Consider the following 16,752-nt stretch of genomic DNA (forward strand, 5'->3'; position numbering starts at 1 on the left):
TAAGGGTGTACCTTTTATTCATGTATCTATTTCTTGTGCCCTTTCATTATACGGTTAAAGGAGAACTAAAGCCTAACTAATGAAGTAGGCTAGAAATGTTGTGCAATTAGCATCACAATATAATAATCAGCCAGCTTATATTACAGACCAACCTCATTTTGTGCTTAATAGTTTGCAACAACCCCCTAAGCCTAGCTTCTAAATAGCTGCTCAGAGCCCACTGAGCATGTGTGTGTCACAGACACTTTTCAAGATGGTGACCCCCGTGACAAGTTTGAAGTCCTGGATCATTGCTGCTATTGAAAAGCTGAAACTTTAGGCTAGTGCAGTAAGTTCAGTATATTAAATATGGCATTTTCAGCCACATTAATTTTTAGGGTTTAGTTCTCCTTTTGGTAAGGCACTCTAAATAAATGACTTACTTAAAAGGGCATCTCTACACACAAACTTTTTTTGCATAATGAAAGACATACTTCAATGCATTTTTTTTTTTAATATACAAAATATGTTGGTTTTTAAATGGTTTTAAAGTTGTCTGTAAAGGTAATTGCTATTGAAGGTTGTATTTGGTTGTTTATATTCTCTTGATCGCTGATATTAATGCCTAAAACAATAGTGAAACTTACAAATTGTGAAGGGTGGTTAGCTAGAGCATGCTCCTTTGCTTTGTGCATAGATAAAAGTATCACTGATTAGTTTTCCTCTTTTGATTTTGTGTTGTGTATTTTTCCTCAGCTATCCAACATGTATATCCCGCACCAAGGTGTTCAGATAGAAGGCGATGGTTTCAGTCATGCAATCCGATTATTAAGGTAAAATTGTATCCTGTGTAGCAGATTGTGTAGCAGCTATCCCATGATGTGAGCAACTGCATTACTGTTGCTTATTTGCCTTTGTGACCCCACCTGTATGGCCACACAAGGTTTTATGCTAATATGTTGCTCCAGTTTCTTTTATTTAGCCAGCAAAAACTGCAAAATCCATACCTGTATTTTTATCGTACTGGGCATTTCACAATAATTGTCCCCTAAACCTTGACAAAATGTCTTCCCAGTTTGCATACAGCAACGTAATGGAAATTTGATTTTCATTTAGTGCATGAGTATATGCTTCAGATTTTCATTGCCTCTTTTATTTTTAGGGTTCCTCCATGTAAAGGCACAAGTGAAGAGACCCAGAAGGCACTTGAGCAGTCACTTCTTGATTGCACTTTTCGTCTACAAGGAAGGAATAATCGTACATGGGTAGCTGAGCTGGTGTTTGCAAACTGCCCTTTAAACAGCACTGCATCTAGGGAGCAAGGTATAGTGTTCATATTCATGAAATAATTTTTTCTTCAGATGAGCTTGTCTTGCTATTGATGTGAAAACATTTTCAATAATTTTTGGTTTTTACAGGTCCTACACGACATGTTAACCTGACATATGAAAACCCACTCTCTGAGCCCGTAGGTGGACGAAAAGTTGTAGAAATGTTTCTGAACGACTGGAATAGTATTGCACGTCTTTATGACTGTGTATTGGAATTTTCACAGAGTTTACAAGGTACCAGTTTTTCTGATTATTTTGGCAATTGTATTTTTTGTTTTCCTTCAAAGTAACATGCAATGGACCTTCATTTCTTTTCTCTTTTCAACACTGTTGTTAAAAGTTTATAATGCATAAGTAAAACTGCAATGTAATGTGCAATGATGTTTCTTTTCTCTCAGACATACCAGCTCACTTAAACATGTTCTGTGAAGTCCGTGTCTATAATTATCGCAAACTTATTCTGTGTTATGGACCCACAAAAGGAAGCTCGGTATGTAAACTAAAGGCAAAGTTAAATTGAAATATTGTAGCAATGTCTCTTATTAATCTGATTAAGTAGGTTTTTAAAATCTAAAAAACGACCACTAAAAATCAGTGGTCAGGAAAATGTAAAATGTTGGCTGGAAAGATCAGCACCCCCTTTTTGCCAATAAAGTGTTAACTGTGTTTTAGTAAAATGCTACTAATAGAAATTGTTACAATGTATTTAACATACATTTATAGGTACTGAGAAATGTCTAAATGTGGTTTTAAGGCTGCACCCCCCCCCCATTGTTCAAATACACACAGGTGGCATGAAACTTTTCTAAGATTTTTCCTTGTCTAGTGTGAAGCTCTGTCCACTTTAATTTTCTGAGCCTTCCTATTCTCTCTGACTGTGTAGAGCTCAGAGGTGCATACTGAGCATGATCACTGCCTTTGCTCCAATAAAAAAAAGCAGATTTCTTCTGCTGCTGCTACACCAAATGGAAGAGCTTCCAGTTCTATCCATTTGCCCTCCACGACAACTAGGCTGTACCTCGCTTGTTTGTGAACATCCTTTACAGGAGAAAGAATGGCAAATTACACCTTTGGGTGCCAAAAGTTAGGCACCCTCAAGTGATATATACTTACCAGACTCCCCAGGCCAGTGCTCCTATCAGCAGAAATCTGCACCGGCCCGGGGGTTCCTCTAGCGAGCACCACGGAGCAATTTTCTGTCTTCTTCGGTCTGGTAAGTAAATCTAATAACTTGGGGCTGCCTAACTTTTGGCACCCCAATGTAAATTGCCTTTCCTTCTTTAAAAGAATTGTTTAGTATAAAAATAAAAACTGGGTAAATAGATAGCCAGAACACTACTTCCTGCTTTGCAGCTCCCTTTGTTTCTACCAGTCAGTAACCAATCAGTTACTTGAGGGAGGGGGCACATGGGTCATAACTGTTTGCTTTTGAATCTGAGCTGCATGCTTCTACCCTCCTGTTCTTCAGCCGCTCACTCCCTCCCGATCCCGGCCCTCGGTCGCGGTCTACCAGGAATATTAACGTGATCTACTGGTAGACCGCGATCAACGTCCTGGGCACCCCTGCTGTAGATCATGACATAGTTCAAGTCCCATATGTATCCATTGAATTCCAGTAATGTGGAATACTGACCATCATCCATTAGGTGCCAATGTATACTGTGCCCCATCTGGCTTTCAGGTTTACTCCATTCTTATTAAACTAGTTTTCTGTCACGACTGTTTACATGCATTTAGTTGGGGAAGGTTACTCTCTTCGTCGCTTGTTTTAGTGACATCAACTGTCTTCCCAAACCTTTCTTTTGTTTGGCATAGCTATGTTTCCAAAGGCCTCAACTGTTGCACAAGCTATGGTTTATTGATAGAAGCTATCTTTCACAGATATTATTTATAATGAAGTCCATTTAAACAATGCCCTAATCATTTGTTCTCTTCATATTTCAGATCAGCATTCAGTGGAATTCTATTCACCATAAGTTTCACATTTCACTTGGCACTGTTGGGCCTAATTCGGGGTGCAGCAACTGTCACAATATTATTCTTCATCAGCTGCAGGAAATGTTCAACAAATTCCCAAATGTGGTGCAGTTATTGCAGGTATCTTTCAGATATTTCCATTTCTGCTTTATTTAGAATCCTTGTAGGAATTGTACATGTAAAGTTTGCATGCCTATTTGCTTGTTCTCTATGGAACTTCTGGCTTTTTGAACTTCATACAAGTAGGATCATCTCTGCTGCAAATACATCATAACATGTTTGAACATGTAGGATTCTATTTTTTTCAATTTTGAATTGGGAAGATGTGCAACTTTAGGGTGTATATACTTTTTTTTTTTTTACTCAAATTTTTTATTAGTTTTACAAAAAAAAATAAACAAAGTAAAATAGTGCACAATTAACATTAACATTGTAACATTAAGTTTAGAAAAACCCTTCAAGAGGACCTGTCATCTTAAGAAATGATTCCAAATTATTTTCTGTTATTTTAGTTGAGCAAAATAAACTTTACTTACACTATATTTATTAATTAAATTTTGTAACAAGCAGACAGGAACCATTTTGTGGCAATTTGTTATTAAAGGGCATGTAAACCCTCCCCACAAAAATGTAATCCGTGAACAGCCTCTTTGAAATCTTTAGATACCTGCCACTCTGGTTGTTAAAGCATTAACCGTAAGGCTGCAGCATGGGGAGATTAGTCGCCCAGCAACTAATCTCCCCAAATGTCTGCCACCTTTTGCAACAATTACAGCTGCAAGTCGCTTTGGATAAGTCTCTATGAGCTTTCCACATCTTGCCACTGGGATTTTTGCCCATTCCTCAAGGCAAAACTGCTCCAGCTCCTTCATGTTGGATGGTTTTTGCTTATGAACAGCAATCTTCAAGTCTGACCATAGATTCTCAATTGGATTGAGGTCTGGACTTTGACTAGGCCATTCCAACATATTTAAATGTTTCCCCTTAAACTGCTCGAGTGTTGTTTTAGCAGTATGCTTTGGGTCATTGTCCTGCTGGAAGGTGAACCTCTGTCCCAGTCTCAAATCACAAGCAGACTGACACAGGTTTTGCTCAAGAATATCCCTGTATTTAGCACCATCCATCCTGTATTTAGCACCATCTTTCCCTCGACTCGGACCAGTTTCCCAGTCCCTGCTGCTGAAAAACATCCCCATAGCATGATGCTGCTACCACTATGATTCATTGTGGCAATGGTATTCTTGGGGTGATGGGATGTGTTGGGTTTGGGCCAGACATTGCGTTTTCCTTGGTGGCCGAAAAGTTCAATTTTAGTCTCATCTGACCAGAACACCTTCCTCCATACATTTGGGGAGTTGCCCACATGCCTTTTGGGAAACTTAAAACGTTCCTTCTTATTTTTAACTTTAAGTAATGGCTTTTTTCTGGCCACTCTTCCATAAAGCCCAGCTCTATGAAGTGTATGGCTTATTGTGGTCCTATGGACAGATACTCCAGTCTCTGCTGTGCAACTCTGCAACTCCTTCAGGGTTACCTTTGGTCTCTGTGCTGCCTCTCTGATTAATGCCCTCCTTGCTGGTCTGAGAGTTTTTGTGGGCAGCCCTCTCTTGGCAGGTTTGTTGTGGTATCATTTCAGAAAAGGTGTGTTTATACTGACAGATCTTTTTTTATATATATATCTTTCTCATTTCACTTCACCAACTTAGTCTATTTTGTGCAGATCCACATAAAATAAGAAAACAAAACAAAACAAAAAATGTAAAAGCCAAGGGGGGGTGAATACATTTGCTAGGCAGTGTATCTTCCTTTAAAGGACCAGTAACACCAAAAATTTTTATCTAAAAATTCCATTCCAAATGCTAAAATAATAGCCATACCCTAATACATTGATATAAATTACCTAGCTGTTTTTTTTTCAAAAAATGTCAAAATAGCCTTTCTCCATGACTCTCTGTAAAACGGCGAAAAGGCGACCAGTTCCCACAGCGTGCTCGCTCCCGACATGTTCCTCCACACAGAACCGGAAGTGAGGAACAGGAAGCCGGGAGGTAAGGTATTGACAGTCCGAGAGAGAACTGCAGAGGGGAGGGAGAGAGAGACTACAGGGAGGGAAAGGCAGTGTGTGCAGACAGACTGCCGTGTGAGAAATGCTGGGCGGGAGGGAACAGAATCGCTGGGCAGAAGAGCGGGCTAGAGGCTGCTCTAAGATAAGAAATGCTATGTGGGATCAAACGGAACGGCTGGACAAACAGCCGTTCTGTTCCCTTTACACAGCATGTCTCTCTCTCGCCCCGCAGACTCTCTTCACAAGCCTTTCACTTCTTTCTACAATTTGTCTCTCCTCCCCCCTGCAGCTTTTCTGTATCTCTACCTGCTCGTTTGTCCAGCTGTTCTGTTTGATCCCACGAAGCATTTCTTATCTTAGAGCAGCCTCTAGCCCCGCTCTTCTATCCAGCGATTCTTTGCCCTCCCGCCCAGCATTTCTCTCACGGCAGTCTGTCTGCACACACTGCCGTTCTCTCTCGGACTGTCAATACCTTACCTCCCGGCTGCCTGTTCCTCACTTCCGGTTCTGTGTGGAGGAACACGTCTGGAGCGAGCACGCTGTGGGAACTGGTCGCCTTTTCGCCGTATTACAGAGAGTCATGGAGAAAGGCTATTTTGACATTTTTTGAAAAAAACAGCTAGGTAATTTATATCAATGTATTAGGGTATGGCTATTATTTTAGCATTTGGAATGGAATTTTTAGATAAAAAATTTTGGTGTTACTGGTCCTTTAAACAGGCAGGGACGTATGAGTTTATAGTATAGACAATATACATCTCATGTACAGAACAGTGTTAATATTTAACAATATGTCTTCATAGGAGCAAATTCTTCGTTCTTGCTAATCTTTATCATTGTGAGTGAGGAAGTCATAGGGGCAAATTCACTAAGATTCGTAGTTGCGCCAGGCTTAACTTCGGCGCACTTCGCCACACTTCGCCAGGCGTAGTTTCGCCAGCGCTCCGCAAATTCACTAAAATCCGAAGTTGCGCTCAGGGGTAGCGTAAGGTTGAGAAGTTGCGCTAGCGTTGATTCGCTAAGCGAAGCGAAGTTACGCTAGCGATGGTTAATTTCCATACGGTGCCAAATTCAAATTTCAATGGAGGAATATGTAGCAGCACTTCAAATGCCTGGGAAACCTTCAAAACATCAAATAAAATTGTTATTTTGCCCTACACATGTGCCCACTGTATAGTAAGTTGCCATGAGTTAGAAAATGTAGGGGGAAGGAGGGAAGCCCCAAAAAAATTTCCATCTTTTTCAGCCTATCACCCATAATATAGAAAAAAACGCCAGCATTTTTTGAGACTTAGAAAAAATTTGAACTTTTTTTTGAAGCAATCCCTATCTACTCTATTGCGCTTCGCCTGGTCTGAGGTGGCGAAGGAAGTCTAGCGTAAAAGGTAGCGTTCAGTACAATGCGCGTGTTAGTGAATTTGCGTAGTTACGTCCGTTGCGCAAATTCGCCAGGCGTAAGGGTGCGAATTAACACTAGCGAAGTTACGCCAGCGTTCGTTAGTGAATTTGCGAAGTAACGAAAATGCCCAACGCTAGCGAATTGACGCTAGCGTTAGGCACTTCGACGCTTAGTGAATTTGCCCTATAGTATTCTATGTCCTTATACAAAGCGGTCAGATTTAACATTTGTCTTGCGCTAATAGTGTGTATTAATTTGCTATTTCTGCATTAAATTGAAACCAGTTTACCATACTCTTATTTCAGAACCACTGAAACAGACAAACAGGGTACAGGTGTGGGATCCGTTATACAGAAATCTCCGAATTACAGAAAGGCCATCTCCCATAGACTCCATTTTATCCAAATCTAAATTTTTGAAAATGATTTCCTTTTTATCTGTTATAAAAAACAGGGCCTTGTACTTGATCCAAACACATAATTCATCTTTATTGAAAGCAAAACCATCTTATTGGGGTTATTTAATGTTTACATGTTTTTCTAGTAGATGTAAGGTATGAAGATCCAAATTATGGAAAGATCTGTTATCTGGTAAAACCTCAGGTCCCAAGCATTCTGGATAAGGGATCCCATGCCTGTATAAATCTTCTTCCTGGAACTACTGATTATGCAGTGATTCAAAGTATTGCATTTTGTAGCAAATTTGAAAGACCTCTTGATCTTAATGCTAGAGGAGGCTGTGAATGTAGTTCTAACACTTTTCGAACACCTTTTATAGGTTGATACTACATTGTTTTTCTCCTCTAGGTATTATATGACACTCAAGCTCCTTTGACTTCTATCAACAAACTTCCAACTGTGCCAATGCTGGGACTCACTCAGCGAATAAACACAGCATATCAGTGCTTTTCCATCCTTCCTCAATCTCCCACACACATCCGGCTGGCATTCCGAAACATGTATTGCATAGATATTTATTGTAGAAGTCGGGGTGTTGTAGCCATACGCGATGGAGCCTATAGTCTCTTTGACAACAGCAAAATAGTTGAGGGTTTTTATCCTGCTCCTGGACTGAAGGTATTGTGCAAATTGTTATACAGTAATAACATTTATTCAAATATATAGGTGACCAGCATATTCTTGTAGAAGTGTACCTTTAAAACACTTTAAAGGTGTGGTTTACCTTTAAGTTCACTTTTACAATGTAATAGGATGTTCCTAGCAACTTTGCGATTGGTGTTCATTTTTTTTAAATATAGTTTTATTATTGGCCTTCCCCCATCAGATTGGGGTCACTTAACCCAGCAGCCAAAAATTATTGCTCATTTTTATAATTATTATTACTTTAGTTCCTATCCTATATTCTTATTCTAGACTCATTCAAATCACTACCTGATGCAAAGGTAGACAAATCCCTAGCAATCTGATAGCTGTTGAAATTATGAACTGGAGAGCTGTTAATGAAAAAACTAAATAACGGGTAAAAAAGCAAAATGCAAAACAATTGCAGATTGTCTCAGAATATCAATGTCTGTCATGCTAAAAGTACATTTAAAGGTAAACAACCTCTTTACTTTGGTTAACAAATAGTAATGTGCGTGTCGTGTTTTACCCAAACCCTCCCTCCACCCACGCCCAACTTCCTTTTCAAGACCCGCGACGACCTGCCCCACAGATGATGTCACAAATGGGGCGAGCAGGTGTGCCGCTATAAAACTGGAAGCTGGCAGTGTAAGGTTGCGGGCGGGGAGAGCAGGAAGAAGTGCTTGACCTGGACCCGCCACCTGGAAATGGGGGTGCGAGGTCGGCGTGAACCCGACCCTCCTGGGTGTAAACCCACGGGGTCCCGCGGTTATTGGGCCGGCCTGCACATTACTATTAACAAAGTAATAAATAAATTCTCTTACCACTTTATTTTCCCAGTCTATTAAAATATTTGAGATTGTTAACCTCATTGAAAATGAATAGGACAGTGACATTCTTGCTGGTATGGGACTTTTGAAAAAAAATTTTTTTGTTACATCTAAAGAAAGTTGGACAAGTTTTCTGTCATATCACCCCACACCCACGGCCACTTTTTTTTTTTTTTGTTTTCTTCATAAGGTCGTGCTATGATAAATTTGTCCCTAAGTGTGAGCTGATAATTAAATCTTGCATGTTGGCTATGCCTTTTCAGTGCTGCATCTTCTTTCCTTACATTACCCAGCTATTACATCTAATACAAGAGTTTTAATGTCCCATAGAACTGGCAGTGACCATTATCATCTTTCTGTCCACAGACTTTCCTAAATATGTTTGTTGATAGTAATCAGGATGCACGTCGTCGATCAGTCAATGAAGATGACAATCCTCCATCTCCTATTGGAGGTGATATGATGGACTCCTTGTTATCCCAGTTGCAACCGCAAGGGCAGCAAACACAGCAGGTATACCCCACTCTACTGTACATTGTTGCATAGTGATGTCCCTTGTGTGACAGGACTGCTGATATTGATTTTTATAAAATATAATATTTTTAAACATACTCTTACTTTGAAGTACAAGGAGCTCCATAACCTCTATAAAAGCACTTGGCCTGTGGCCTTGGTGCTCCTCTGGATTCTTCTACTTTACATAAAAGGTTACAATAAATTACTTGGTGGTAGAATAGTAATCATTACATCACTTGTAGCAAAAAAACTTTTACCATTTTTTTTTTTTTTTACCGTTTTTAGTCGGTTACATGAACATTGCATGATATATAACCTGTTTTTAAAGTCATGTAATTGACAGAGCCCACTATCTAATCTTCTGCTGGTTATGAGAGATTCTCTTTTTTCAGGTGTGATATACCACATTTATATTTAATCACTGTGCACATATTATTTAACATTTTGACTGTTATTTACTCAGTTTACAAAGCAAATGGGAGCATCAGGGGCTTATCCGCTAACTTCGCCACCTTCTTCATACCACAATACAGTTACACCATCTCCATCTATGTTGCACTCTCAGTCTCCAGGTAAGAAAATTATTTTACGACACCCAATTTATATTTATTTTTTGTTAATTATTTTGGTTGCTGTCCCAATATATTTTTAAAATTCTTGCAGTGCCTGTGTTAAGTTTGTGGGAGCTTAGGGGGAATTCCCAGCCTTAGTTTAAAAATTAACAAGTGCAAATGTGTCTTTTCAAAAACCATATTAATTATTGTACTGTGCATTACTGTGCTGGTCTGATAAACTATTTCACAGGGTTAGCTTAACAGCTAAAACCAACAATATATACTGTTGCTTAACAAGAGTATTTTACTAAAATGTGTTTTTCAATAAAATTATGCAGAGTTGGACCATTTTCAAGTGTAATTTGTGCCCATAAGTACATTTACTGCCTATATTTAAATAAAAAATTTACTGTTTGTATTCTCATACATAGTAGCCATATTCAATAAAAGATCTGGCCCCAAGATATGCCATGAATAGGGAGTGTAAATATGTTTTGATCTTTATGTAGCATTCTGTATTATTGGCTAGATCCTGTAATACAGCTACGGGGCCTGTTATCCAGAATGCTTGGGACCTGGGGTTTTCCAGATAATGGATCTTTCCATAATTTGGATCTTCATCAAATATAAAATCATTTAAACATTAATTAAACCCAATAGACTGGTTTTGCCTCCAATAAGGAGTAGTTATATCTTTGTTTGGATCAAGTACACGTTACTGTTTTATTATTACAGAGAAAAAGGAAATCATTTTTAAAAATCTTTTTGTATAAAATTGAGTATATGGGAGACGGCCTTTCTGTAATTTGGAGCTTTCTGGATAACAGGTTTCCAGGTAATGGATACCTGTGGTATATACACAGGCTTACTTTTGCATTCTAATAATTAATGTATCTGCAATTTATTGCATCTCATGGGCTCATATACCAACACCGGGCAAATTTGCCCTTGTGCAGCAACCAATTAGTTTAGTCTGCTGCTGGTTAAACTATAAAAAGCAAAAAATTTAACTGGTTATGGCTTACTGCCCAGGTGCAAATTTACTACTAAATGAATCCTACAGAGACCAGACATAGTGCCGCAAGTATTGTTTCTGTCAAGGATGTATTGTAATTCTACTTATCACTACTCCTTTTTCTATTCAGGCTGCCATCTATTCAGTCGCTTATTATTGCATGGTTTCTAGGGTAATTTGGACCCTAGCAAAAAGATTACTAAAATTGCAAACTGGAGAGCTGCTAAATAATGCAAAAGCCACAAATAATAAAAAATGAAAACCGATTGCAGAGATGAACAACCCTTTTAATGTACAGTTCCTCACAAATTGCTTTATACAAATATTTACATTTTAATTTAATTAGGGAATCTGCAAAGTTCACCTAGTGGGGCACTCAGAGCGCCTTCTCCTGCATCCTTTGGCCCTACTCCTTCTCCGTCGTCTCTTGGAATTTCAATGGTTCCAAACTCTAACTTTGCAAGTCCACATGGTAAGTCTTATGAAAACTATAAAATGTTTATAAACTCAAAGGATTTTTTTTGTCTTTGTGTGTAAACATCTTTACTATATGTAATTTTCTGACCAGAATTTAGTCCTTACTTGAGTGGTCCAAGGGAGAATGAGTGCACACTGGGAGCATTTAAATAGGTAGATATATATATAGATATGTAGATATATATAGATAGATAGATAGAGAGAGAGAGAGAGAGAGAGAGAGAGAGAGAGAGAGAGAGAGAGAGAGAGAGAGAGAGAGAGAGAGAGAGAGAGAATACTAATGATTTGGAAAGAATACTATACTAATGATTTGGAAAGAATACTATACTAATGATTTGGAAAGAATACTATACTAATGATTTGGAAAGAATACTATACTAATGATTTGGAAAGAATACTATACTAATGATTTGGAAAGAATACTATACTAATGATTTGGAAAGAATACTATACTAATGATTTGGAAAGAATACTATACTAATGATTTGGAAAGAATACTATACTAATGATTTGGAAAGAATACTATACTAATGATTTGGAAAGAATACTATACTAATGATTTGGAAAGAATACTATACTAATGATTTGGAAAGAATACTATACTAATGATTTGGAAAGAATACTATACTAATGATTTGGAAAGAATACTATACTAATGATTTGGAAAGAATACTATACTAATGATTTGGAAAGAATACTATACTAATGATTTGGAAAGAATACTATACTAATGATTTGGAAAGAATACTATACTAATGATTTGGAAAGAATACTATACTAATGATTTGGAAAGAATACTATACTAATGATTTGGAAAGAATACTATACTAATGATTTGGAAAGAATACTATACTAATGATTTGGAAAGAATACTATACTAATGATTTGGAAAGAATACTATACTAATGATTTGGAAAGAATACTATACTTATGATTTGGAAAGAATACTATACTTATGATTTGGAAAGAATACTATACTTATGATTTGGAAAGAATACTATACTTATGATTTGGAAAGAATACTATACTTATGATTTGGAAAGAATACTATACTTATGATTTGGAAAGAATACTATACTTATGATTTGGAAAGAATACTATACTTATGATTGGAAAGAATACTATACTTATGATTTGGAAAGAATACTATACTTATGATTTGGAAAGAATACTATACTTATGATTTGGAAAGAATACTATACTTATGATTTGGAAAGAATACTATACTTATGATTTGGAAAGAATACTATACTTATGATTTGGAAAGAATACTATACTTATGATTTGGAAAGAATACTATACTTATGATTTGGAAAGAATACTATACTTATGATTTGGAAAGAATACTATACTTATGATTTGGAAAGAATACTATACTTATGATTTGGAAAGAATACTATACTTATGATTTGGAAAGAATACTATACTTATGATTTGGAAAGAATACTATACTTATGATTTGGAAAGAATACTATACTTATGATTTGGAAAGAATACTATACTTATGATTTGGAAAGAATACTATACTTATGATTTGGAAAGAATACTATACTTATGATTTGGAAAGAATACTATACTTATGATTTGGAAAGAATACTATACTTATGATTTGGAAAGAATACTATACTTATGATTTGGAAAGAATACTATACTTATGATTTGGAAAGAATACTATACTTATGATTTGGAAAGAATACTATACTTATGATTTGGAAAGAATACTATACTTATGATTTGGAAAGAATACTATACTTATGATTTGGAAAGAATACTATACTTATGATTTGGAAAGAATACTATACTTATGATTTGGAAAGAATACTATACTTATGATTTGGAAAGAATACTATACTTATGATTTGGAAAGAATACTATACTTATGATTTGGAAAGAATACTATACTTATGATTTGGAAAGAATACTATACTTATGATTTGGAAAGAATACTATACTTATGATTTGGAAAGAATACTATACTTATGATTTGGAAAGAATACTATACTTATGATTTGGAAAGAATACTATACTTATGATTTGGAAAGAATACTATACTTATGATTTGGAAAGAATACTATACTTATGATTTGGAAAGAATACTATACTTATGATTTGGAAAGAATACTATACTTATGATTTGGAAAGAATACTATACTTATGATTTGGAAAGAATACTATACTTATGATTTGGAAAGAATACTATACTTATGATTTGGAAAGAATACTATACTTATGATTTGGAAAGAATACTATACTTATGATTTGGAAAGAATACTATACTTATGATTTGGAAAGAATACTATACTTATGATTTGGAAAGAATACTATACTTATGATTTGGAAAGAATACTATACTTATGATTTGGAAAGAATACTATACTTATGATTTGGAAAGAATACTATACTTATGATTTGGAAAGAATACTATACTTATGATTTGGAAAGAATACTATACTTATGATTTGGAAAGAATACTATACTTATGATTTGGAAAGAATACTATACTTATGATTTGGAAAGAATACTATACTTATGATTTGGAAAGAATACTATACTTATGATTTGGAAAGAATACTATACTTATGATTTGGAAAGAATACTATACTTATGATTTGGAAAGAATACTATACTTATGATTTGGAAAGAATACTATACTTATGATTTGGAAAGAATACTATACTTATGATTTGGAAAGAATACTATACTTATGATTTGGAAAGAATACTATACTTATGATTTGGAAAGAATACTATACTTATGATTTGGAAAGAATACTATACTTATGATTTGGAAAGAATACTATACTTATGATTTGGAAAGAATACTATACTTATGATTTGGAAAGAATACTATACTTATGATTTGGAAAGAATACTATACTTATGATTTGGAAAGAATACTATACTTATGATTTGGAAAGAATACTATACTTATGATTTGGAAAGAATACTATACTTATGATTTGGAAAGAATACTATACTTATGATTTGGAAAGAATACTATACTTATGATTTGGAAAGAATACTATACTTATGATTTGGAAAGAATACTATACTTATGATTTGGAAAGAATACTATACTTATGATTTGGAAAGAATACTATACTTATGATTTGGAAAGAATACTATACTTATGATTTGGAAAGAATACTATACTTATGATTTGGAAAGAATACTATACTTATGATTTGGAAAGAATACTATACTTATGATTTGGAAAGAATACTATACTTATGATTTGGAAAGAATACTATACTTATGATTTGGAAAGAATACTATACTTATGATTTGGAAAGAATACTATACTTATGATTTGGAAAGAATACTATACTTATGATTTGGAAAGAATACTATACTTATGATTTGGAAAGAATACTATACTTATGATTTGGAAAGAATACTATACTTATGATTTGGAAAGAATACTATACTTATGATTTGGAAAGAATACTATACTTATGATTTGGAAAGAATACTATACTTATGATTTGGAAAGAATACTATACTTATGATTTGGAAAGAATACTATACTTATGATTTGGAAAGAATACTATACTTATGATTTGGAAAGAATACTATACTTATGATTTGGAAAGAATACTATACTTATGATTTGGAAAGAATACTATACTTATGATTTGGAAAGAATACTATACTTATGATTTGGAAAGAATACTATACTTATGATTTGGAAAGAATACTATACTTATGATTTGGAAAGAATACTATACTTATGATTTGGAAAGAATACTATACTTATGATTTGGAAAGAATACTATACTTATGATTTGGAAAGAATACTATACTTATGATTTGGAAAGAATACTATACTTATGATTTGGAAAGAATACTATACTTATGATTTGGAAAGAATACTATACTTATGATTTGGAAAGAATACTATACTTATGATTTGGAAAGAATACTATACTTATGATTTGGAAAGAATACTATACTTATGATTTGGAAAGAATACTATACTTATGATTTGGAAAGAATACTATACTTATGATTTGGAAAGAATACTATACTTATGATTTGGAAAGAATACTATACTTATGATTTGGAAAGAATACTATACTTATGATTTGGAAAGAATACTATACTTATGATTTGGAAAGAATACTATACTTATGATTTGGAAAGAATACTATACTTATGATTTGGAAAGAATACTATACTTATGATTTGGAAAGAATACTATACTTATGATTTGGAAAGAATACTATACTTATGATTTGGAAAGAATACTATACTTATGATTTGGAAAGAATACTATACTTATGATTTGGAAAGAATACTATACTTATGATTTGGAAAGAATACTATACTTATGATTTGGAAAGAATACTATACTTATGATTTGGAAAGAATACTATACTTATGATTTGGAAAGAATACTATACTTATGATTTGGAAAGAATACTATACTTATGATTTGGAAAGAATACTATACTTATGATTTGGAAAGAATACTATACTTATGATTTGGAAAGAATACTATACTTATGATTTGGAAAGAATACTATACTTATGATTTGGAAAGAATACTATACTTATGATTTGGAAAGAATACTATACTTATGATTTGGAAAGAATACTATACTTATGATTTGGAAAGAATACTATACTTATGATTTGGAAAGAATACTATACTTATGATTTGGAAAGAATACTATACTTATGATTTGGAAAGAATACTATACTTATGATTTGGAAAGAATACTATACTTAAGAAGTGATGTTAAGTTTCAGTGTTGTAAAGTGAATTTTTAGTATCTTACCATTGCTTGACCTTTAGCAATATAGGTCTGTAGACCCCTGCAGTGACATTAACATGGATAAGCTCTGTAGACATGGACATTAGAACTATTACTATTAGGCAGGTTACACACCAGGTCTGCTCCATTTCAGTGAGGCAATGGAACTGATGAAAGAAGGCTATAGCCCTTGAATTTCTTATGAGTCTGCCTAAACAGTTAGAAAGGTGTTTTATAGGCCTTATTTTAACATGTCTTTAGTTTCTTCAGTGATATGATTGATAGAACTCTTTAATCTTGCTTAAAATGCTGCTATATGCTCTACTCTGGGACAAAACCCACCTCCAACCCCATGTCACTGTTCTCCAGCCATCCTTACCCCTACACACTGTTCAGACTGTCCCACCAACATGTCTGTTACCTCAACTAACCTCTCTTATGACCCTTCCTTCTCCAATCACACTCCAAGCACATTGTCCATGCTGTGTCTCTGCTAAATATCTCTCAACGTGTTTGCCTGAACCATGAACGTTCTTCTTGCTCTGGCTTCAAGCTACTTTGATACAGGGAGGGAGAATAGTTGGAGGCTAGTGTTACGTGGATATGTTGGCAGATATTTGGAGAAGCCTAGCCTTTTTTAAGCTTTATTTTTCACAGTAATTTGTATCATCTATAGCTTAGCTCAGTACTGTTAATCGTAGCACCAAGAACTGTTAGTAGTTCATTTAGCGGGGTTGGGAATTGCAACAGCTAGAAAAGAAACCTTTTCAG

The 16,752-nt window shown here is 35.0% G+C and overlaps 1 protein-coding gene across 3 annotated transcripts in view; it reads left to right on the forward strand.

The window, feature by feature from the left end:
- The window catches only part of med14.S (mediator complex subunit 14 S homeolog), a 51,669-nt gene that overhangs the window by 27,167 nt on the left and 7,750 nt on the right, over positions 1 to 16,752 (forward strand). For all 3 annotated transcript variants that reach the window (XM_041583751.1, XM_041583749.1, XM_041583750.1), the window contains exons 16-24: positions 736 to 812; positions 1,142 to 1,302; positions 1,398 to 1,544; positions 1,709 to 1,800; positions 3,255 to 3,407; positions 7,558 to 7,827; positions 9,030 to 9,176; positions 9,643 to 9,751; positions 11,095 to 11,220. In XM_041583751.1, coding sequence (XP_041439685.1) covers positions 736 to 812; positions 1,142 to 1,302; positions 1,398 to 1,544; positions 1,709 to 1,800; positions 3,255 to 3,407; positions 7,558 to 7,827; positions 9,030 to 9,176; positions 9,643 to 9,751; positions 11,095 to 11,220 — 1,282 coding nt within the window. The remainder of the gene's footprint in view (positions 1 to 735; positions 813 to 1,141; positions 1,303 to 1,397; positions 1,545 to 1,708; positions 1,801 to 3,254; positions 3,408 to 7,557; positions 7,828 to 9,029; positions 9,177 to 9,642; positions 9,752 to 11,094; positions 11,221 to 16,752) is intronic.

Source organism: Xenopus laevis, chromosome 2S, assembly GCF_017654675.1.
Source record: "Xenopus laevis strain J_2021 chromosome 2S, Xenopus_laevis_v10.1, whole genome shotgun sequence".
NCBI lineage: Eukaryota > Metazoa > Chordata > Amphibia > Anura > Pipidae > Xenopus > Xenopus laevis.